This window comes from Hyla sarda, chromosome 1 (assembly GCF_029499605.1).
Source record: "Hyla sarda isolate aHylSar1 chromosome 1, aHylSar1.hap1, whole genome shotgun sequence".
NCBI classification, from domain to species: domain Eukaryota; kingdom Metazoa; phylum Chordata; class Amphibia; order Anura; family Hylidae; genus Hyla; species Hyla sarda.
In genome coordinates, this window is record NC_079189.1 from 527061842 (window position 1) to 527087899 (window position 26058).

The 26058-nt window shown below is 40.2% G+C and overlaps 1 protein-coding gene across 6 annotated transcripts in view; it reads right to left on the minus strand.

The window, feature by feature from the left end:
• Positions 1 to 613: 613 nt before the first annotated feature.
• DHFR (dihydrofolate reductase) overlaps positions 614 to 26058 on the minus strand; it is a 268430-nt gene continuing 242985 nt past the window's right edge. For all 6 annotated transcript variants that reach the window (XR_008847785.1, XM_056539438.1, XM_056539455.1 and 3 more), the window contains 2 exons: positions 2954 to 3072; positions 614 to 748 (listed from right to left, as the gene is read on the minus strand). Coding sequence is in view for 5 of the 6 variants with exons in the window: in XM_056539438.1 (XP_056395413.1) it covers positions 667 to 748; positions 2954 to 3072 (201 nt within the window). In the remaining variant the exon portion in view is untranslated. The remainder of the gene's footprint in view (positions 749 to 2953; positions 3073 to 26058) is intronic.

Sequence of the window (26058 nt, forward strand, 5' to 3'; positions counted from 1 at the left end):
GGTGTTTGTGGGTTAGGTCCAGGGTTTCGTGGTTTCATCACATCATCAAATGAGTTGGTTTTTCATTGGCTACTGTCTGACATTGCTGTTGGTGGTTGGATGTATGCTGATCCTTCTTTAGGGCATGTTCAGATGTTGGAATTTCTGTGCGGAACTGTGTGAAAAAATTCCGCCAAAACTTACTACCCATAGACTTTCGTTGGGATTTCGTTGTCATATTCATACAACGAAATTCCACATTCCACAAAATTTGAAGGCCAGTCTTTAATTTTGGGGAATTTTGAAACGCAATTCTATTGAAATCAATGGGGGTTTCAATCTCAGGGGAGTTGTGTCTTTTGAGAACAAACAAATTCCACTGCAATTCTGGCAAAATTCGGCAATTATGTTAAGCAACCTTTGTGGAACGGAAATTGTGCCAACTTAACATGGCCTTGCAGTGTTTCCTTTCCCTATGGCCTGAAATAGGCCTATAGCCAGCAAGGTGGCTGTTTGGCTGGTGTTTGGATCATTTCGTTTAGCCCCCCCCCCCCCCACGCTCTAGGTCAGAACACATAGTTCTCTATTGTGACTGTGGATCAATGAGCTTCATAGTTAAAAACATGAAGTCACAAACATTAGAAAACTATTTATTACTCATAAAATTTACAACAAAGAAATGTTTACTTAGACAGTCATTTTTTCATAGACTTCAAACTTGTACTGTACACCATTTTCTTCCTGAACTTCTGATGATATCCCTGGAAATCTACAAAGGAGAATAAAGCATACAAGGTTTGTTGTCACAGGCTACATGGTAAAGAAAATGCAACAGAAATATAGTAAAAGTTAAACAGTGATTCCCCATGATATAATCATTATTGTAACTGCTTCCTCTACAATGAGAGAAAAAGTGCTGATGTTGCTTTTAAATTTTTATTTAAATACAGTTTGTGCAAATTTACTGTTTTCCCTAGTGCTGTAAACACTTATTAGAATTGGCATCCCAGTGTATTGAAGTTACCATTTGGTCACTACTCAAACATGGCATCTTAATATTAAAAAAAAGCAGTCCATTATACAATAGGTTAACTATTGTTATCATGGAGCATTTTTCTTAGAGTAGTTTTTCTGTAAAATAAAAACCTGTTGACCATAAACCTGTTTAATTTGTGCTAAAGAACCTAAGAGAGTGTATTCACACCTCCATAATACAGCTCTATGTGGGAAACATACCTAGTAGCACAAACAGGAATAATGAGAATGTAGGAAAACTTTTCCCTTAATTTGTCCCTTTCCTGAGAACACACAACCAATGGATTTTTGTCATCACAATAAATATGTTTCCAAGCAAGCTAGCAGTAGGCGACCCAGAACATTTCATTATTTTAATGAATATATATATTTTTTAAAAAGTTACAAATTATATAATCTTGATTCAATATAAATCAATGTACATTTATCTCAATTTCTTCTAAAAATGGAGCAGATTTTCATTTCATTCTTTTTTAACCCCTTCCCACTATTGGACGTATGCATGGCAGCGCAGGAGATTGGCAGCGGGACCCAGCTGTCAATCACAGCCGCAGTCCCGCCGGAGCAACGATCACGTCAGTCCCGGCAGCATTAACCCAATAGATGCAGTGATCACGGCATCTATGGTGTTGACAGGGGGAGCGTGCTCCCCCTGTTCACCAACGGCAGTGCCGCAATGCGATCGCGGGTCACCGTTGGTTGCTATGGCAGCAGGAGGTCAGATCATGACCTCCTGTCTGCCTGCTATGGAAGCCTGTGAGATCCAGCCACAGGCTGGATCGCACAGGCTGTAGTGTGTGCAGCTGATCGGGTCATACTGTGCTGCAGTACAAATGTATTAGTAGATGAAGAAAGGTAGTCCAGCAGTCCCTAAAAAACGTAGATCCTTTATTGCACTTTTCTTTAAAAATACAGAGCACACACCATGCACCTTCACCTGGTCAGCAAACTACTCCTATGACCAGGTGAAGGTGCATGGTGTGTGTGCTCTACCTTTCTTCATTTACTCACACGTATCAAGCCTGGCTGGGCTCGAGTCCTTGCAGACCGTGGAGGAGGTGAGCTGAGAGAACTTTATTTCTTATTCATTTTTAGTACAAATGTATTGCAGCATAGTATAACCTGTAAAAAATTTTATAAAAAGTTCTTCAATAAAAGTATGAAGTGTAAAAAATTTTTTAAAAATGCCCCTTTCCCAATAAAAGCCTTGTATTATCACCAAAAAAGATCAAAAACACAAATCATATACATAATAAGTATTGTCACGTCCGCAATGATGTGTACTATAAAACTATAATGTAAATTATCCAGCACGTTAAAGGCCATAAAAAAAAAAAATTGCCAATTTTGGTACAAAATAGCGCAATAAAAAAAGAGCAAAAGGTAGCACGTATCACAAAAATGATACCAATAAAAAAGTACAGCTGATCCCACAAAAAATAAGCCCTCACTCAATGGCGTTGGATGAAAAATAAAAAAAAGTTACGAATGTTGGAAAATGAATGGCAGAAAAAAAGAATTTCGCTCAGAAAAGGAAAAAGAACATAGAAAGCTATATAAAATGGGTATTGTCATAATCGTACTGACCCACAGAATAAATATAGCATCACTTTTAACACACAGTGTACACCATAAAAAAAAAAAAAAAACGCCAGAAATATTCCAGTTTTTCACAATATTTTGGAATTTTTCACAAAAAATGCTGCATGGATCAACAAAAATGAACCACTTATATAAAGTACAATATGTCACGAAAAAACAATCTCAGAATCACTCCGCGCAGAAAAAGCGTTCTAAAATTACCATTTAAAGAGATACATGTCAAATAAAAAAAATTTAAAAAAAAAGCCTGTCATTAAGGTAAAAAATATGTCCGTCCTTAAGGGGTTAACCTAGTGAACCTAAGTCATAACATTATGTTTATTTTTCTTCTACTTACTCTGGGAGAAGTTTGTAGAACTGGAGGAGATCAATTTCAGGCAAAAATGTGTCACATTCAAATTCCTGTAGGATTCTGGTTAGAAATAGTCTCTGGTTGACTGGCTTGTCCATAACTTCCTACACAACAACAACAACAAAAAATTAATGTTTTTCAGGACTCAAGAAAAAAAAAAAGTCTATAGATTACTAAGAAGATTAAATTTAAAGTATAACTACAACGTATTGTGGCAAAAGTATAAAGTCCTAAAGCGGGCAGTCTATGGTATTGACGGAAGTCCTCTTCTGCCAATTCCATAGGGTTGCCAGAGTTTAAAGCGTACCTTTCATTAAAAAAAAAAAAAAAAAAAATGTTGATATGTTCGAGCTGATTGTATATAGAACAACTTTTTAATTGGATTTAATAAAATAAAAAAACGCTTCCTTTTAAGTGTATTTTTATTTTGAAAATGTGGCCACTAGGGGTCTCCCTAGCCGCAAGCTTTTTCATTGATTTCGGACTCACACCGGCCTGGCAGTGAATCCAAAATCGCAACGCTGGCTGAGCACGCGGCGAGCTGAGCGCAGCTCTCACCTGTCAATCAGGCATGCGGGAGCACTGTGCTTACACACATACCCAGCAGGGCTCTGCGCACTGAGGACAAGCGGGGCTCTGCGCACTGAGGACAAGCGGGGCTCTGCGCACTGAGGACAAGCGGGGCTCTGCGCACTGAGGACAAGCGGGGCTCTAGTTACCTCCAGTGCTCCCTCTAGAATCCCTCTTACAATCCTCTTCCTGTTTTCAAGGCCCAATAAGTCAGCCAGGCTGCAGCAGTGTCCCGCCTTGGCCAGTGATTGGCAACGTAACATATTGGGCCTAGGGACCAGGAAGAAGAGCAGGGCTCAGACCTAATAGATACATTGGCGATCAGCCAATCACGGTCTTAGGCAGGACACTGATGATCGCTGAGCTGCAGTGTGATGCATTAGGCCCCAGAAGCGAATCACACCAGGGACCAGAGCAGGATACCTGAGCAAGGTAAAGGTTTATTTAATTTATTCTTCTGACACAATGGGCATAGTTCAACCACCCGTCCACTAAATAACCCCTTTAAACTGTTTCAAATTGTGTCAGTAGTCACGTAAACCAGTTTTTAGTTTTTTTTTAAATAAATTAAATTATTCTATCAAGATAAAGCATTTCATTTATGTATTTAGTTTTAGGACAATGTAGTTTTAATGTTATTAATAAAGTGTGTACTGGGGGCTGCCATTAGTGTAGCCTCTTTGTGGTGTGTCATTTCACAACATCTAAACAGTTGCTTTATGGCAGGCACAGGGCATAAGAAAGTTAAGACTGGGAGTGTCTCATAGAAAAGCACTGACTGCTTACTGCACATGTGCATAGCACAGGCTAGGTGAAATGAAAGGGGGAGCCAGCACCATTTTCTTGAAGTCCCTGAGGAGCAGTGACCTATCAAGAGACATCTAGTGTGTTCTTTGCCACTCTTCAGACACCAACAAAATGGTAACAGTGGAATTGAAAAAAAACTACAATACCCCCTTCTCCTTTTGTACAAAGACAGGAGGAGGAAGGTAGACGGGCGAGGTTCTTTTGCAGCAGCCAGACAAGTTGCTTGCTTTCACCAGATTCCTCGTGTTAGCTCCCTCTGCTGGCCAACAGTGGGAGATATGACAAGTTATAATAAAATTTTTCATATTTTGTGACAAGTAATTTTTTTTATATTTCCAAAAATATAAAAAAAAATTGAAAAAATTAACCTAAAAAAAATAAAAAAAACAACATTTAGTGACCTATTTCCTTTAAAGGCGCAGTAGATGCTGCGGGTGCAGGGAAAACCTACTGAGCCTGCTCTCTTGAAGTAGCTCAATCATGGAGGATATCTATAAACATCATAATGGACACAAACCACTATAACTCGCAAGAAACAAACAGCAAATAATACCATCACGCTTTACCAATATATATGCAAAACATACACAGATTATATATTAAATAAAATGTATCATATAGGCTATATGCATTAAAGAATATTTAGGAATGCTGTGGTTTTATCTGTATGAAAGAGATAATAGCTGCATAGACATTACATAGCATAACCTGTAGTGTTGTTGCATCTTTCTGCTTGGCAAACGGTATTGAGTCAAGCCACTCTGCTCTAGTCAGAGTATTTGGGTATGAGTCTAGAGGACTTAACCTTTGACCACCATTCAATTTTACGGCAAATTTCTGTGGTTTTTAACTAAGATTTCACAGATGAAACAATATTTTAACCATGTGGCACACGGGAATATACCTATACATAGAAAACCCATCCAAGGCATGTCCAAGTGTAGAACTTAGAGCAATAGTTATGATAAACTAGTAAATCATACAATTTATATAATAGATTGTATAAAACCAGAAGAGCTCAAAATCTATGGTCAGAGTAAAGACTCAGGGAGATTTATCATTGCTTTCTTGACATTTTATTGACTGAAATTTGGTGCAAAATATTTTGCGCAGTTAGTTTTTACACAAAAAGTTTTGCACAATTTTGAAAATAGACAACTTTGAAAAAAGTGACTAAAATGCAGTCCTTCATTCTTGACTTTGCAGTGGACAAGATTTATTAATTCTTTTTTTAAAGGAGCAAAAATAAATGCAAACGTTAAAAAACAAACAAAACAAAAAAAAAAAAACACACAAATTCATACCACTTCTGCCTTGCCTTAGAAAAAAAGAAGACATCCTACAGCAAGTTCTGAGGATATTTTTCATTTGTGCAAAATGTATCAAAGTCTGTGCAAAGTCTGTGCAAAGTCTGTGCAAAGTCTGTGCAAAGTCTGTGCAAAGTCTGTGCAAAGTCTGTGCAAAGTCTGTGCAAAGTCTGTGCAAAGTCTGTGCACTGCAAATAAAGCCAAACACACAAAAGAAAAAGGCATATTGAATTCTAATGGGGACACCCACTTAGGGATTGCTGACCACCTAGCAATATCTATGAGCACCAGTATAATGCCGGGGATATTGGGGGGGGGGGAGGAACAGTATCATTGAAGAATATGAAGAGAGCTCAGGAGCTAAGCACACTTCATAGACTGTGGATACTGGCTGCTGTCAGCAGCTGGGACTCACAGCTAATGCTGGATATAATCAATCATGCTGATGTCCAGAATTAAACCCTGTAGATGGTGTTATCAATGCTCTTTTTTATTTTTATTTTTTTTAAGCCTTTAGAGGGCAAAAAAACAAGACTGTTTAGGTAAATAAATATTTATTGAAAATCACAGAACCAAGTATCTGAACACATTAGCCCCATTTCATGATATGGATTGGGAATATAGGTAGAGTAACAGCCTGACTTCCACCTGCCTAACTTCTGGATAATGGGCCCAGAGGCAGCAGAAGCAACCCCGATACGGAATGAATGCCCTGAAAATTTCCGAGGATTGCCTCCAAGAGTGCTGATCAAAGTGCGTATGTGAGATACGAATTTTGCTGTGGTTAGTGCTGCTGACTCGAAAGGTAGTACAGGGTAGTCATCGGCTTTGTCACTCAATGCCGGCAACAGTTTGGATAGCACTGCAACCGGACACCGGAGGGAAAGTATTTCACCGAAGCCCCCACCTGCAAGTTTTTGTGATTTTAACATTAAGCTCAAAGAAGCTATCCCACCACCTTAACTTGGATTTGACTAGAGGCCTGGACTTGGTGCTGGTGCATGAAAATTCTCCCGGCCTGAGGAAGCCATAAAAAGCCAGGTACATAGGCGCTTTTATGACTAAACTAGGAACATAGCCAAATGGCCGTGTGTCTAACATCTCCGACATGGATCTAAACATTATGTATATAGAAAGCAGGCGGGCTCAGCATCATACACAAAGGGGTGCTATTAAGCGTACCAAATAACAATAACTACACAAAAAGAAAGAGATACGCAATATAATGCACACCCACAATAACTGTAATCCAAAAAGTATATCTTTATTACATATAAATAGTACAAAAAGCAGACAATATAGTTAAAACCAATTAAAAAAGGCCCAATTGGCCACTGCACAAACAAGGGGGGGGGGGGGGGGGGAACCCCTACCAAGAAGAAGGGGAAAAATCCCACCCAGGGCACCTGCCTCCACAAATACTCAGGTTATCAACCTATCATACAACAAGAATGTTAAATCAATACAGTCCTGTCCCCACAACACCAATAATATGTATAAAACCTGAACATCCTCAGTACATAGCACAGGGGACTGGTAATAGAGAACAATAGATGGAGGAGTAATACGGCAGGTGCAGTAGCCACCTGCTTTGTGCAGTGGCCAATTGGGCCTTTTTTAATTGGTTTTAACTACATTGTCTGCTTTTTGTACTACTTATATATGTAATAAAGATATACTTTTTGGATTACAGTTATTGTGGGTGTGCATTATATTGCGTATCTCTCTTTCTTTTTGTGTAGTTATGGATCTAAACATGTCCCATGATATGGGTTGCCGGGAAGGAGTGTTAGGAGTACCAAGTGCCTGAATTACCTTAAGAGCTGATTTGACCGCATGAATAGACAGGATTAATTGTCTGTTTGGAGAAATAAAATGTTGTAAGCGGGATAAGTATGTTTTGACTGTATTATGTGACAGATGTAGTGCTGAGTGGCAAAACCCAAGGAACGATAGGATGGTAGTAGTGTCAAAGGAAAATGGAATATTACAGTGACATAGAAAAGCTGTGTAAGAATTGAAAGCTGTGTCATATGCTCTCTTGGTGCTAGGGAATCTCTAATAAGGGTGTTAGCTATTGAGCATAGTACGTCAGTCCATCATGAGTTCGTGAAGAGGCGGAACCGGGGTGCTGGCGGAATCTGCATGTGGCATTACCTTTGAGAAAAGGTTAAAAGTTAGCCCTGGATAACGCATCTGCCACTACATTCAAACACCCAGGAACATGTCGGTAAATAAAATTAAAATTATACTGGAGTGACAGAAACACCAACCTCCTAATAAAATACATAACCTGAGTATTCCTGGATCTACCTTTATTAACAATCCCCACCGTAACTTCATTATCACAATTAAACAGCACTGCTTGCTTAGACCAACTATGACCCCATACACATGCGGCTGCTACTATGGGGTACACTTCAAATAACGCTGAAGTGCTATCAAAACCATACCAGCCTGTGCACCTCAAGTGACCAGCGACCTGCCAACCAGTGTGAACCAAACACCGCCCCAAAACCTACCGAGGAGGAGGCATCAGTGAATATGGTAGGTGATTGTTCAATGACTTCTGGGACGAACACAGATATGCCATTCCGGACGGCAATATACTTGTCCCACATGACAAAGTCGACCACAGCATCTGCATCCAATGAAATAATTTTGTCTTGGTGAGGAACAGAATGCAATAATACCAACAACCGTGACACAAATGACCTTCCCTGAGGGATTATGCGCATTGCAAAAGCTAGCATGCCCTAGAGACTCTGTAACTAAACCTTTGTAGTGACCTGCGTGATCGTGAAATTTCTTTGATTCTGATTAACTTTTCCAAAAGGTAGACTGGCCTGCATGCTACCCGTGTCCAAGATGACACCCAAAAAGGTAAACTGCCTGGCAGGACCTTCAGTTTTTTTTTTGGGAGACACTGGTACACCAACCTAGTCAAATAGACTTAACAGCTGACTTAGCTTGACTGGCTCTGCATCTGGGACTCTTGCACCAAGAAGTAGTCTAAATAATGAATAAACCTTGGTGCAACTGACTACATTAACGAGTGCCCAATGCAGAGCCTGAACAAGCTGGTCAAAAAGCCATGGGCTGCTCTTGGAACCAAAGGTTAACTTACAAGCAAAGTAATATAAAACCATCCCATTTAATGCCATACCAACTCCAAAAGGTCCCTACGCATGGTAACAGTTTCAAAATGTCGGCCATGTACTGGGACCAAACTGAATAATGACTTGTATGGTTTCATTAATGGAGGCATAGTGCACTGAGAATTCTTCTGATGGGATAAGTGAATTGATGCTGGGTATTAGATGAGTACAGTGCTGACAAGTCATAAATCAATCTCTTTTTCATTTAAAATTTGCCACGTACTACCCCCACGGGGCTGACCCTCAATGACTCGAATGGGGGGGACCGTGAAGGGGCCGATCATCTAACCCTTAACCAACTCATTCTGAAGTCATTCAGATACCACTTCGGGGGCACTGATCGCGGACAATAGGTTACAACACTTGTAAGTGCATTGCAGCAGAGCAATCAGACCGGTGTGAAGCCATTACTAAACCCATCAACCAACCACTGCACCCAACCAGGATCAGGGTGCCCTTCAAGAACTCTGGCTAAAGCAGAGACCTGTACCCTGCCTAGTCACGCCTGCCCCTTCTGAGAACAAACCGTGCTTGGGTGCGCCCTGTAGCATAAGAAACAGACGTGGAGTAGTCTACAGTTACTGTAATTACAAGATGATAAATTATAGTTGTTGCATTTCTGACTGGGCACCCCGGCTTGTCCACAGAAGGAGCAGATTTCTGAGCAGAGGCTGGTGCCAACGTTGAACTTTTACTGGTACTACGTTATATCTGCTCATTAATCCCTGAACAACAGGCCACCGTATGAGAGATTGACTGGCATATGGTGCACGCGGGAGATTTTAATCCAGCAAAGTGGTTGCAGAACAGTTGAGTATCCACCATACTCCAGTCAGTCTCATAGGCGTACTGACTGTATACTACTGCCGCTTTCCCAGAAAAGTACTTATGATAATCATAGAAATGGGTCCCGCCATATTTATAAGAAAACTCAGTGAGTTGTAGTAAGTACAGGTCCAACTCTTCTTTGCATTCCGGGTTTACAGAGCAGATTACCTCCCTGAATTTGTTAAAAGTTATCACAAACTTGTGAATACTATAAAGACATCGCCTGTAGTAACTGATATTGTGTATTCTCCTAACTATGTCCCATCAACACTGTAGTCACTTGTAGTTTCATCCATCATAACTGAAGAACATACAACTCCCAGCATAACTTTACACCACACTTACATAACCACTACTTAGGCAGGGGTGTGGAAATTTAATTTAAAAAAATACACAGGACTAAAACAGAGCAAAATCTACTTGTCCCTCATGACGATCCGCTTGTCCGAACCAATTTTTGCTTTTACACAAATTTTTTCCTCCTCGCCCTATAATGGCCATAACTACCTGCTATAATGATACCTTTTAATTTTTCAATAACATTCTCTGAATCAAAAAAAAAAATACAATAATTATATATTTTGCTAATTCTACACATTTACCTTGTGGTTGAGCTAACATGTTGATTTGATACTTTAGGCTGCCTGATTAAAGCAATACCAGATTTGTATAGTTTCGGTCATGTTTTACTAATTAAAAAAAAATTCAGAACTTTTTTTGAATTTGTTTAATTGCCATTTTTCGACCCCTGTAGTTTTTTATTTTCTATTTTAATTTTTTTAAATGTTTTCGCATACCGGGCTGGATGACGGATCATTTTTGCACCATAATCTGTTTTTTGTATCGGTACCATTTTGGTATTGATTTGAGTTTTTAACCGCTTTTTAACTTTTTTTTTCTGGAATATTATAAAAATTGCAATTGTGTGGATTGGTGTTTTTTTTTTTTACATTTACCGTATGGGATAGATAATGTTATATTTTAAATAGCTCGTACAATTACGCACGCAGTGATACTAAAATGTTTATTTTTATTATGTTTACATGTTTTTATATAGGAAAAGGGGGTGATTTGAACTTCTAACATGGAAGGGGTTAATGTGTGTCTTTTAAACTTATCAAATTTTTTTTTCCCCCCACACACTTTATTAGACTTTTGGAGGAAGCATTAGATTCCTCATACAGATCAAGACAGTTCTATTGAACTCCATTGATCTGTGTGCTCTGCGATCCATTGATATAACCCGCGATTACGCTATCCCTTTAGACACCGCTGTCAGTTTTGACAGTGGCGATCTAAAGGGTTAATAGCCAGCCACGGCAATCGCCGCATGCTGGCTATTAGCGGCGGCCCCCAGCTACTGAAAACAGCCGGGGGCTGCAGAGTACAGAGTGGGCACGAGTCCGGAGCCTGCTCCATACAGAATGCTAAGCGCAGCCGCGCTTGTCAGGGGAGTGGGTGACACCAATGGGGTGACACCATTTTCGACCGCACAAGGTGACAACAACCCTAGCATCACCACGCATACTCACTATCCTCTGGGTTCTGTAAGCAACACCCTATTTTCTGCAGAATACTCTGACTAGACTATGGATCCGCCACTGGCTTCAGGTACTGGACCCCCAGCCTTCTGTCATCACTGTACACCCCTCTGTAACTCCTCATTACCCCTATGTCCCCCCTGTAGACTCCTGTACACCCATGCCTCCCATGTATACCCCTCTGTCACCTCTCTACACCCGTCACTCATGTACCCCCCTCTCTCACCCATGTACACTCCTCTGTAACTCCTGTACACCTACACACCCCTGTACCTCTCTACACCTTTAAAAGACAAGCTGGAGGCTTTGTGTGTGGGTGAGACTAGAGGCATTGTATGTGGGGAAGGCTTGAGGCATTTGGGTAAGGCAGGAGGCATTGCACACTTGTGTGAGGTGGGGCTGGAGGCATTGTGTGGCAGGCTGGAGGCATTTGAGTGAGGCAGAAAACTGTGTTGAAAGGAGGCTGGTGGCATTTGTTTAGGAGAGACTGGATGCATTTGTGGAGAAAAGGAGAAGATAATGCTGGAAAAGTGCAGAGCCTAATGTGTTTGTGTTGCAGGTTCTGGGCTGAGGAGTTTTGTCTGGAAGTGATCATCATGATATCCTAGGCCAGATGGGGAAGAAAAGAACAAGAGAACGACTCCAAATCAGAGAAGACGTCATTTGTGAGTCGCTGCATATAGCAGTACTTTAATCTACATAGCAAACATATAAAAAATTATTTGGTAGAGCTTCCCCGCAAAAATAAAATTTCTGAGGGGTGCAATCTTCTGTTCTTGGGCACAAAAGGATCTAGCTCCAGCTCCGTTCCTCCTTCCAAGTTGGCGCAACTCCATATTTATTCACATGTCATGCACCCATTTAAGTGGGCACTATCAGATTCAAAAACTTTTTATATGTTATACATCTTGGCAAAACATTAACCTTCCTAATATACTTCATAAGAATTTTTTTTAGAAACCATGGATTTTAAAATCATGGCTTTTTCCAAGCTGAAGCACAGGCATGGACAAAGTCCATTAAGTGAGGGTGGGCTAGCACTCCTCTGTCTGATAGGCCAAGAGAGAGCACAGGGGAGTGCTATCAGACAGGAGAGAGCACAGGGGAGTGCTATCAGACAGGAGAGAGCACAGGGGAGTGCTATCAGACAGGAGAGAGCACAGGGGAGTGCTATCAGACAGGAGAGAGCACAGAGGAGTGCTATCAGACAGGAGAGAGCACAGAGGAGTGCTATCAGACAGGAGAGAGCACAGAGGAGTGCTATCAGACAGGAGAGAGCACAGAGGAGTGCTATCAGACAGGAGAGAGCACAGAGGAGTGCTATCAGACAGGAGAGAGCACAGAAGAGTGCTATCAGACAGGAGAGAGCACAGAGGAGTGCTATCAGACAGGAGAGAGCACAGAGGAGTGCTATCAGACAGGAGAGAGCACAGAGGAGTACTATCAGACAGGAGAGAGCACAGAGGAGTGCTAGCCCACCCTCCCTTACTGGACTTTTTCCATGCCTGTGCTTCAGCTTGCCATGATCTTTATAAAAAGGAAATACAATTTTCTTATGAAGTATATTAGAAAGGTTAAATGTTTTGCCAAGATATGCAACATATACAAATTTTTTGCATCTGACAGTGCCCATTTAATACATTTTGTGCATGTACACATTACCCCTACACAAATTAAATGTGTCACAAATTAATTCTCTTCTCATTACCCTAATTTACATTATTGCTTTACTTTGTACTGAACTGCCCCTGTACCTTTTCCGTTTAATTGATTTAGTATTTTTGCCTAGGTTTTATAGATTATTGTGTCTCTCTATATGCACTGGTATCAGTGTTTTGTTAAAATGGTTCTATTTTGTATTGTACATAAATTTATATTATATATATATATATATATATATATATATATATATATATATATATATGTGTGTGTGTGTGTGTGTGTTTAAGGAAGTAGTATTACTGTTTCATTCTTCTTGAAGTCGACCTAAAGCTGTAATACACTCATGCATGCAGCTTTAGCTATACCCAACCACTTTCACAGCAAATGCTGCACAAAGTGTAAATGATTTATTTATTACAAAGCAACATGCAGACAACCGAGCACAGTAAATCAGACTGGTTAAAGTGAGAAGTAAGGTGAATTAAAGTAATTAATCTACCTGTATAGTGGTAAGTGCACCTAGTACAACAGTAACGTGCGTCTACTTATGTGTTTTCTATGCTGAAATCAGGGAGCTGCAACAAGTGTCTGGCAGGATCTCCAATCACTGGGAGCTGTGTAAATTACACCCTTTATATTCAGATGCAAAAACAGGTATTTAATCTAAAGAGCGGCATAATTGACTCAACAGTTCATCAGTATTTTCGGGCTTCTCTCAGCCTCCCTTTTCATTTCTGCCAAGCACAGTTTGAGAAGCATTAGGCCAGAAAGACTGCCTCTTCTACTCACATGCATTGTGCTCCAATTCTGACTCATACACTGACCTTTTCTCTTCATTATTTTTCCCAGAGAAAGTCATATCAATCTGACTGTTTATACAGAGATACTCTACAGTTAACCATTTACATTACAATTATTTTTGCCCCCATAAGAAAGGAAATCCTTGTAAGTATTCTCATGCTCCAGAGCCTGTATTGTAGTTTGGTGTATATGATCAACCTTTCCAATGAAACCTCTCCTACAGACCACCCCTTCCTCCACATCAGATTTTCTGTACCATGATATTCTATGCATTCTGATCATCTTCTTTGAAGGACCATCACTATATTAAAAGGGGTACTGATCGCAGGGGCCCGCAGCTGGGACCCCTGCAATCACTGTGCAGCACCCGGCGTTCGTTTAGAACACGCCCCCTCCCACAGACTTGCATTGAGGGGGTGTGGTGTAATGCCAACGAGGGGCGTGGCCATGACGTCATGACCCCGCCGCCCGCACCTAGCATTCAGAAAATGTTACGAACGCTGGTGCATGGGAGTACCCCTTTAAGCTTATCTAATACAACTTTTGTTGGTCACCTCAGAAGTTTCAGTGTATTGCGCTGGGACAAATGGCATCAGCATTATATCTAGCTGCTATTCAGAAGCTTTAAACTTTGAACACACGGTAGGCCAAGTTTTTAGATATATGCTTGATGGCTATTTTCCAACAAAGCTTTTTAGTCTGTATTTTCAATCTTATTATCAGATGCCTTTTTGCATGAGGATATGTTGCCACAGTTTTTACAGCTGTTTACGGCTCAAACAATGGCCTGAAATACCTGCGTAAACCCAGCCTTGTCTTCTGTACTCTACAGACAAACCATTAAAATAGCCTTAGTTGCTGAAGATTTTAAGGGAGATAAAACAGGCACAGGACATGTTGCGCCACTCATCTCTGAGGAAAAATGATCCGATGGATAAATAACTATCTTGTTGAATTCCATGCAAAAGACCAGTGCTTTCCAACCAGGGTGCCTCCAGCTGTGGCTAATTCCCTGTGGTCGCTCCACCCATTGAAGCAGAACAGGCTCACTGTCATCCCCTGACTAGTGAGGTGGTGTCTCGGCCGCATTGCATCTTGGAAATACCTGAGACAGGATTCATTTCATATGCTGTTAAAAATGAACATCCAGAGCAAAGATTGCATAAGAATTGTGAGACCAACCATCAGAGACAGGTACAGAGACTATATTATGAACTGCACTAACTTTACAGCACCTGTAGCATAGTAAAAAAAAATAAAAAATCCCGGAATAAAGGCGCAGGCCTCCAGGGCTCAGCAGGTTTACTATAGTAAAGGCCGGTAACTAGTATGAACTATAGCGGATATCTACCATACCTCTCAGCTAGTGTAGATTTCTACATGCAGCAAATGAATGGCATATGCCTGTCAATGAATGGCAGCGGATGGATAAATTTGTCAGTATTATTAGCCAAAACCAAAAAGTGCATCACTACAACAGACAGAATTTGTTTTGGACCCACTCCTGACCAAAATACTATATAAACTCCCGCTGCCATTTAATTCTGCAGATTCATTTCCAGGCTTATGCTATTTAGAGGAGTAGTCTAGTATTAGTAAACTTATCCCCTATCCTAAGGATAGGGCAAAGATGTAGATCTTGAGGGGTCCGACCACTGGGACCCCGTCTCTCTGGCCAGATAGTGTGTCGACCACTGCGCGAAGCGGGGGCTGACACACACCCTCACTACAGCGCTATGGTAGAGCCAGAGATTGCCGGAGGCAGCGCTTCTGCTCACCCATAGAGTTGTATTGAGGGGTCGTGTCAGCGGTCGGATCCCGCAATCTAAAACTTATCCCCTTTACTTAGGATAGGGCATATAAGTTTTCCATTACTGGAGAAGAACTTCTTTAATTACCAAAATACTATGTGTGAACATAGCCTTAGACTACCTTATGCAGACAGCAGAATTTTGTGCCGTTGTAGGTAGAACCTCCTAACACAATGCACCATATCTGCCTTCCCATATCGCTCTGTTTTTTTAAAGACTCTCCTTCCATTACCCTAATACGGCAAAAGAGAAAATGGTGGCTGTCCACACCATAAAACCGTTTAAATTTATTAACAAAAAATTCATTAACATTAAAAAAAATTTTTTTATGGCATGACATAGTATATGTTCTCTGCACAAAAAAGCTAAAAGAATTAAGATCCTTTAAACAAAAATATATCTGGGGAACAAGAAGTGATATGTAGGATTAAATTACTAAAATGCTGTAGATTCTGATATGTTCCTATATAGTTACTGGAGAGATTGAAGCATTCAGCACAGCCTGTGGCGTCCTGGCACCCAAAGCCATACAATGTGTAAGCTGATAAAAAGGAAGTCAGCAGAACAGACAAAAAAAACTCCCACTGTAACAAAATAATACAGTGATAATCTGGTTGCAATAATTTGGAATAGTGAGAAAAGTAGTTTGGAGGAAAATAACCAGAGAAATAAAATGTAAAAAAATAAATAAATAAAAAGAGAACATTTCCGCCAAATGAGTGTTCAGAGAATGGAGTGGGAACACAGCAGCTGGTGAGATTTATCACAGTTGGCAGAGGTGATGTATTTACTCTGTACACATACCTGAAAGGTCAGCATACAGATTAATGGTTAATGCAATGATGCACTGTGTGTATATTAGAAAAGTATCATGTTCTCCTTCCGGACAGGTCAAAGATTGGTGTGAAATGAAATGAAGGCTATTAACAGTCTCTGTATATACACCAAGTTTGCTATAGTCAAGGATTTGTCATCTTTTCAGTGTCATTTTCCTCTGCGAGGGGACATTTATCATTGTTTATAGAAAGTGTGTTTTGAAGTCATTTATTTTGGCTTAGGTGTGACATATATATTAAACTATGGCAGGGGGTTTCATAAATTTGGCACAGGTTAGCAAAGAAATAAATCACTTCAGAACACCATTTTATAGAAGATCCCTCCTCTCCTATGCAACTTTGCTGCATAAAAAGTCGCAGTTGTGCAAAAAATTTGTGACTTTTAAAAAGTGTCCTCCACAGGCAATTTTGTAAGCCAGGTCTGGGCTGGTGTAGATTTGCAGTATTTTAAGGGGGTTTGCGACTTTTTTTGTGCGATATTCAGACTTGATACATCCATTACCACTGCGTGTAAGCGTAAAAAAAATTGACTTCTGCAAGATCGTTGCCTAGACATGAATGGAGGGGGCGTGATGTCACTAGGGCACAGAACGCAGGGGGCTGCACAGAGATTGGATTGCGTGGGTCCCCAGTGGTGGGACCCCTGCAATCACACATCTTATCCCCTATCCTTTGGATAGGGGATAACATGTATAAAGCCGGAATAACCCCTTAATGGAACTAAAGTTTCAAAACCACACACAGCCCAAGGACAGATGTTGAGCTGTTCTTGGGGGAAAATCGCTCTGTTTTCCTACTCCTGGATAGCTCCTTTAACCTCTTAAGGACGCAGGGCATACCTGTACGCCCTGCCCCCGATATATAACGCGGGGTCACGTTGTGCTATGCGCTATTAACCCTTTAGACGCGGCGTTCAAAGTTGATCGCCACGCCTAAAACGAAAGTGAATGCTTCCCGGCAGCTCAGTTGGGATGATCGAGACCATCGCGGTGAAATTGCGATGTCCCGATCAGCTAGAACGCGAGCAGAGGTCCCCTTACCTGCCTCCGATCGATTGATTGCTCCAAGCCTGAAATCCAGGCTCGAGCCGATAACACTGATCTTTGCCTTGTAAATGCACGGCAATGATCTGTGGGGGGGGGGTCGGCTATAACACTGCAAAAGAAAAAAAAAAAAGTTAATAAACATCATTTAACCACTTTCCTAATAAAAGTAAGAATCACCCCCCTTCTCCCATAATAATAAAAAAAATGTAAATAAAAATAAACACATGTGGTAATGCCGCGTGCGAGAATGTCCAAACTATAAAAATATATAATTTATTAAACCACAGGCTCAATGACGCACAAGCAAAAAAATTACAAAGTCCAAAATAGCGTATTTTTGGTCACTTTTTATATCATGAAAAAAATGAATAAAAAGCTATCAAAAAGTCCGATCAATATAATAGTACCGCTAAAAACGTCAGATTACAGCGCAAAAAATTATCCCTCATACCAGCCCGTACGTGGAAAAATTAAAAAGTTATAGGGGTCAGAAATGACAATTTTAAACGTATAAATTTTAGTGCATGTAGTTATGATTTTTTTTTTTAGAAGTAATACAGAATCAAACCTATATAAGTAGGGTATCATTTTAACCGTATGGACCTACAGAATAAAGAGAAGATGTCATTTTTACCAAAAAATGTACTGCGTAGAAACGGAAGCCCCCCAAGTGTTACAAAATGAATTTTTTTCTTCAATTTTGTCGCACAATGAATTTTTTTTCCGCTTCACCGTGGATATTTTGGTAAAATGACTAAATGTCACTGCAAAGTAGAATTGGTGGTGCAAAAAATAAGCCATCATATGGAATTTTAGGTGCAACATTGAAAGCGTTATGATTTTTAGAAGGTGATGAGGAAAAAATGAAAATGCAAAAATGGAAAAACCCTGCGTCCTTAAGGGGTTAAACGTGGCTGAGGGTGGAATTTAAAGGAATTTTTTTTTTTTTTTTTTTTTTTTTATAAAATCGCCCAGGTCCCGCTCACCACTGCTCCTTGATTCTCAAGTGGAGTCTACCCCACAGGACCTGTCCATCGCACCCACTCACTCACTGCAGTGGTGACTCTTTGGTCAGTGATTGGCTGAGTGGTGCAACTCCTGTAGGGTCTCCATGTGACCAGAAGCAGAAGAAACTGTGTGTTTTAGAATACATAGCTTTTAGTATATAGATTAAGTATTTTCATGTAAAAAGAAATGCCATTACTGGGACTCCGAGAGCCTGTGAGTCCAGCTTGCCCCACCCAGTGATTGATCGCTTTGCGAATCTGTATACATCCCTGCATGGGGTAAGCAGGACTCACAATCTCTCTGAGTCCCAGTAATGGAACTGCTTTTAACTTGAAAATACTTGATCTATTTACTAAAAGCTTTCTCTAGGAATACTAGAAGCAATAAAACAGTGCTTTACATGGAAATACTATATCAATTCATTGGAAAGTACTGTAATTAGCTCCTTTTTGCCTATGGTTGAAAAATACACAAAATTTGGAATATGGTTTACAATGCATTCTCTATGCATACGGTTTCGGATATGGTCGTATACGTTTTTTTGCGGAAAACCGTATACGGTTACCGTATTTGACAAAAGTGGTGTGCACCAAGCCTTACAGGGTAATATAACAGACAAACAGACTATACCAGTTTTTCCCTACCATGGTGCCTCTAGCTGTGGCCAAACTACAACTCCCAGCATGCCCGGACAGCCAAAGGCTGCCCGGGTATGCTGGGAGTTGTAGTTTGGCCACAGCTGGAGGCACCCTGGTTGGGAAACACTGGACTATACTGTGACTTCAGACATACCGTACATCATTGAACAACGTCCAAAGTAGCTGTTGTAGGAATTCATCGAGTTGCACGACATAGCTGTTTGACGTTTCAGCAGATTTTACCTTTTGCATGTGATCGCCCTCTGCCTGCACTCCACCAGGACAACAATACTCAAATAACCCTGGGGAACAGGATAGATACTGGGCATTTAGAAGCAGCTATGACATTTGTATAACACTTGCTCCAAGATTGTATTATCTGTAGATTCACATGTTCACTGAAGCTTTAAAATAAAAAGGTGTCTTGATAAAACCAAAACGCGGCAGCCGCCTCCCATCACAAGAATAAGTAATAAACCCGTTGGTGATGTAAGAGGAGAGGGCTGGAGTGTAATTAGACAGTACCCAGGGGCATATTATGTGAGAACCAAGAGAAAGAGAATTAATCCACATTACTTCGGATCAAGAGTATCAGTGAGTCATGGTGAACTCCCTGCAGGTAGCTTGTATCCATGGAAAAGTAGCTACCCACGCGTCTTACTGTGGACATGTCTGGGAGGAAAGATTTTACACTTCAGATACACACAATTTACTTGCTTTAAATACCAGGGAAACAAATTAGTTTGCAGTGCACACAAATCCTGTTTTGTAAAAGATTAAAAAAATCTTATCTTCTGTTCTGCAGTTTGCCCCATATAACCTTAGACTGAATAGCTGTCACCATTTTATCAGATGATATTGACGCTAACAATGTATTCCTTTGGGACTAGAAATTGGATGTCTTTGTTTCGACAGAGGACTTCTGACCAATCCCATGAGGATGCTGGGGCACTTGGATAAAACATAACCAGTCATATCTAGTGCCTGACACTAATACACATCACTAACAAAGCTGGAGGTTCTCTGTCCCATTATTGTTACTCCAGTCTAAGCCCGTTCTTTACTGAGGTCACACTTAAACGGGTATTCCAGGAAAAAAAAAATTTTTTTATAGATCAACTGGTTCCAGAAAGTTAAACAGATTTGTGCTGTTGCAACTTTCTTGTTTGTACAGATTTGTAAATTACTTCTATTAAAAAATCTTAATCCTTTCAGTGCTTATGAGCTTCTGAAGTTAAGGTTGTTCTTTTCTGTCTAAGTGCTCTCTGATGACACCTGTCTCGGGAAACGCCCAGTTTAGAAGCAAATCCCCTTAGCAAACCTCTTCTAAACTGGGCGTTTCCCGAGACACGTGTCATCAGAGAGCACTTATACAGAAAAGAACAACCTAAAACTTCAGAAGCTCATAAGTACTGAAAGGATTAAGATTTTTTTAATAGAATTAATTTACAAATCTGTTTAACTTTCTGGAGCCAGTTGATATATAAAAAAAAAAAGTTTTTTCCTGGATAACTCCTTTAAGTGCAGAAAACCTACATATGAATACATACAGTTTCCTATATACCGTAAGTCTTGATAACTTTAAGTGGTAACAGTGTGTCTCATTGGCTGTGAACTGACTGGAAACCACAAATCGTGCTTAAAGGGGTTATCCAGGAAAAAACTTTTTTATATATAAACTGGCTCCAGAAAGTTAAACAGATTTGTCAATTACTTCTATTAAAAAATATTAATCCTTTCAGTACTTATGAGCTTCTGAAGTGGAGTTGTTCTTTTCTGTCTAAGTGCTCTCTGATGACACGTGTCTCGGGAACCGCCCAGTTTAGAAGAGGTTTGCTATGGGGATTTTCTTCTAAACTGGGCGGTTCCCGAGACAGGTGTCATCAGAGAGCACTTAGACAGAAAAGAACAACCTTAACTTCAGAAGCTTATAAGTACTGAAAGGCTTAAGATATTTTAATAGAAGTAATTTACAAATCTGTTTAACTTTCTGGAGCCAGTTTATATATATAAAAAGTTTTTTCCTGGATAACCCCTTTAGGACTCAGACAATTTAATTTTTACGTTTTCATTTTTTCCTCCTCGTCTTCTAAAAATCATAACTCTTTTATATTTTCATCGCTAGACTAGTATGAGGGCTTGTTTTTTGCGCGACCAGTTGTCCTTTGTAATGACATAACTCATTATATCATAAAATGTATGGCGCAAGCAAAAAACTATTTTTGTGGGGAAATTAAAAAGAAAAACGCAATTTTGCTAATTTTGGAAGGTTTTGTTTTCACGCCGTACAATTTACGGTAAAAATGACGTGTGTTCTTTCTTCTGAGGGTCAATACGATTAAAATGATACCCATTATTACATACTTTGTGATTTTTTTTTAAGCACAACAATAATATAAAACGTAACCAAATTAGTACGTTTATAATCCCTTTATTTTGATGACCTCTAACTTTGTTATTTTTCCGTATAAGCGGCGGTATGAGGGCTCATTTTTTGCGCCATGATCTGTACTTTTTTTTTTATACCACATTTGCATATAAAAAACTTAATACATTTTTTATAATTTTTTTTTTAATAAAATGTATTAAAAAAGTAGCAATTTTGGACTTTTTTCTTTTTTTTTACGTTCACCATACAGGATCATTAACATTTTATTTTAATAGTTCGGACATTTACGCACGCGGCAATACTAAATAGGTCTATAAAATTTATTTTTTACGCTTTTTGGGGGTAAAATAGGAAAAAACGGACGTTTAACTTTTTTATTGGGGGAGGGGATTTTTCACTTTTTTAAAAAAATTTTTTTTTTTTTTACACTCGAATAGTCCCCATAGGGGACTATTCATAGCAATACCATGATTGCTAATACTGATCTGTTCTATGTATAGGACATAGAACAGATCAGTGTTATTGGCTATCTTCTGTTCTGGTCTGCTCTATCTCAGACCAGAGCAGGAGACGCCGGGAGCCGGAAGGAGGAAGGTGAGGGGACCTCCGTGCGTCGTTCTGAATGATCCGATCCCCGCAGCAGCGCTGCGGGCGATCCGATCATTCATTGAAATCGCGCACTGCCGCAGATGCCGGGATCTGTATTGATCCCGGCACCTGAGGGGTTAATGGCGGACGCCCGTGAGATCGCGGGCGTCGGCCATTGCCGGCGGGTCCCTGGCTGCGATCAGCAGCCGGGATCAGCCGCGCATGACACGGGCATCGCTCCGTGACATCTGACATCTCAAAGCAGTCCCTGGGGTGGAAAAAATCCAACCACCAGAAAAAGAAAGGTCAGTCGGACAACTGAACCACAACCACCTGCAAGGGACTGCGGACGAGACCCTGAAGGAACAGGAGCTCGGCAAGGAACCGCTTGGAAGTTCCCACAAACCATATGGAGTGGGCCAGTCTCTAAGGCAGAGACTGGGGTCCAACAGCTAACCGGAGTCGACAAGAAACAGTCACCCTGGAAGCCTTACGGGAGCAAGCCATCCTGGCATGAGAGGAAAAAGGTCAGGAGCTTTCCAGACCTGGTCTCTTCCTCTGTGTCTGCCTGCTCCTCACACTAAGCTAAAACGGATTAGTTCATTGTCAATGGGTGGGTATATCCTGTCAGGGAGGAGCTGACTTCTTAGTTTCCTTAGTGTCAGCCTCCTAGAGGCAAAGCGTAAACCCATAGTCTGTGTTCCCCAATGAAGTGACCGAGAAAGTTGCCCATAGCAACAAGATTACTTTTTCAGAGGCTTTTTCAAAAATGAAAGAGGACTTCTGATTGGTTGCTATGGGCAACTTAGCAACGTTTGTTCTGGACAGGTTTTGATAAATCTCATTGTCTGTACAGCTCTGTGGAGTTGGCATCATAAAGTGTTAAAATTAGGGATCAAGAGAACAGGGATGTTCTGTCCCTTATTTCCTCCACCTGGACGGAGTAGTTAAGACATGTGCACAACCTATCTATTGCAAGTCACATGCTTGGCCTACCTGCTCCATTGTGGTTGTGCAGTGAGGATGAAAGGGGACATGGAAAAGGGACAGTCTGCAAATCACTCCTTTTTCCCATCTAGCCATACATCTTGTATATATTGTTGTTAACATGACCAGATATAGTACACAAGATGATATTCTGTTTCAAGTTGCTCCCATCACTTCCTCAAGCCTCTTATTTTACTGATGTCACTCACCTTTACCAGCCAGAGACAATGTCAGCCACATGGTTTCCAGGGAGCACGGGTATGCTGCAATCGGTGGGTGAAGAGAGTGACTTCAGTAAATTCTGTACATTTTAGGAACTCTCCAGAGTAGGAGAAAATCCCCATAGCAAACCTATCCAGTTCCTGACATGGACAGAGGTGTCAGCAGAGAGCACTGTGGTCAGACTGGAAAGAAATTCAAAAAGAAAAGAACTTCCTCTGTAGTATACAGCAGCTGATAAGTACTGGAAGGGTTAAGATCTATAAATAGAAGTAATTTACACATATCTGTAGCTTTCTGGCATCAGTTGATAAAAAAAAAAAAAAAGTATATATATATATATATATATATATTATATATATATATATATATATATATATATATATATATATTATATATATATATATATATATATATTATATATATATATATATATATTATATATTATATATATATATATATATTATATATTATATATATATATATATTATATATTATATATATATATATATATATTATATATTATATATATATATATATATATTAATATATATATATTAATATATATATATATATATTAATATATATATATATATATATATATATATATATATATATATATATATATATATATATACACACACACACATATACACACACATATACACACACATATATATATATTTTATTTTCCTTTCCCCAGCGGAATGCCCGCGTAAGCTACCTTGTGAAAAGTGTTTGCTTGTCAACACTTGTCCTAACATAATGACAAATATCATTGGCAGTTCCATTTTAGATATGGCCCTTATTTCACCAGATGTAAAAAGAATATAGCTACAAAACCCAAGAAAGGTCACCTTGTTAACAATTAGCTCCTTCACATTATTAAAAAAAAAAAATCTTAAGGCTTCAGAAACTGCACTTTATCTAGAACAGCGCAAGGAGAAAAGCCTATTCAGATCAAAAACATTAAAAACAAAAGTAAAAAGATAGCTAGTTACATAAAAACAAGTGTATTTGTTATTCTCACATAAAAGAAAACCTAGTTAAATCTCTCCAAATGTGTTGTGAAATAGAAAGTATGAAGATTAGAGAGGAGCATGCCGGTCATGCGCCAAACAGTGGTTAGACAGTGGCTCGCCAAACTTTTGAACATTGCCAGGCTCTGCTTGCATGAACCAGGCAACTGAGGCAATAGAAGGGATGAGGAACACATCAGCAAGATCACATGACAACAGATTATGAAATCCTTGATTTGCATCATGTGCCATACATCTTCACATCTTCCAGGCCAATAAGGATGCAGAATATGACTGGGTTTAAAAGGCTTATGAAGCCCTATGCATCACATTGCAGCTGCCATTTTAGAGAAAGAAAACTAAAAGAAGGAGCAAAAAACGACTGATTACCGAAAGTCTTCACAAATCCAATAGAATGTCAAACCAAGCTGAGCAAAGCATTAAAAGTGGTACTCTGCTGCTCAGCGTTTGTAACAAACTGTTCCAAACGCTGGAGCAGACGCTGGGAGCTCGTGCGGTCATAGCCCCGCCCCTTCATGATGTCACACCCCCTCCCATAGACTTGCATTGAGAAGACGGGGCTATGACATCCTGAGCTCCCTGCATCGGCTCCAGCGTTCCAAACACTGAGCAGCGGAGTACCACTTTAATCATCAGTGGGGTAACCTCCTGCATCCCCCATTGGTGCAGAGTGAAGTGCTGGCATGCTGTATTACATCTGCTAAGCCTGGTCAAGAAAAGTCACACAGCTGAGAAGTTTCTGCCCTTTCTGCAACAGGAAGTTTCTCACTGGCTCTGTTCCAATCTGACATTGGAAGACGTGGTTTCTGATAACAGCGCACACATTGTAAAACTGCTGCGTATGGCCCATGTACTAAATGTTGTAGTCAAACGTTTCTCGAGAAACGATGGGTTCGTGATATGCTGGCTATGTGCAAGATGGGTTTTTGTTCGGTTTAGAGGTTCTTATGCTTTTACATATGCCCTCCTTGATCTACATAGCTAAATTGGTCTTCCGCAACACCACCTCATTTGTGACATTCCAACATGATGGTGCTTTCTTGCTTGCAAAGAGAGAGGCATAATGTGCACATGAAGGAAAGGAAGTACTGGCAACACTGCTAGAAGCTCTGCATATAGCCAGAAAGGAGGCTAAATTCGATTTTTATAGGAGAAGCTACACAACCAGGGATAATTTTTTTTGGCTTTTTATACAAAAGTTATTTCTTTTTTAATATTTTGGGAAACCAGTCCTGTTGCAACTTCAAAAAGGAAACCCATTAAGTCTTCACTTTTCAGACTCAAAACTTGTTTCAACTCCCAAGAAGGGAGAATTTTTGATAACTTTTGTAAACCTTGAAAAGCTGGAAGTATTATTTGTGTCTTCCTATACCTCCATAGGATATGGGATAAGTGTCTGATCGTGGCACGTCCGAACCCCAGGGGAACCCCCCTTGATCTGGAGTAAAAGGGCCTGGCTGCTTACCCTCTGCTCCAGCCTCATCTTCCTGGACAGATGAAAGTGATGGCCGGCTCAGCCAATCACCATATGTCTCGTTGGTAATTGGGTGAGCAGTCTCATTTATGTCCTTCCAGGAATGTGGGAGATGGAGTGCACCAAGGACGTGTAAGGCCCCTTTCACACTATAAAGTTGCTGCCTAATATGGGGGAATCTTTGTGCTGCCTAAAGGGGGATCTAACTATGTGATGCCTAAAGGGGGGCTCTATGTGATGCCTAAAGGGGGCTAAAGCACGTTATTCCAAAGAATTTAGGAATAATAGGTGATTTATGCCCTTTATGGATTAAATCCAGACTCTGCATCAACTATGTCATTTTCCATGGGAGTTTTGCCATATGGATCCCACTCCGGCAC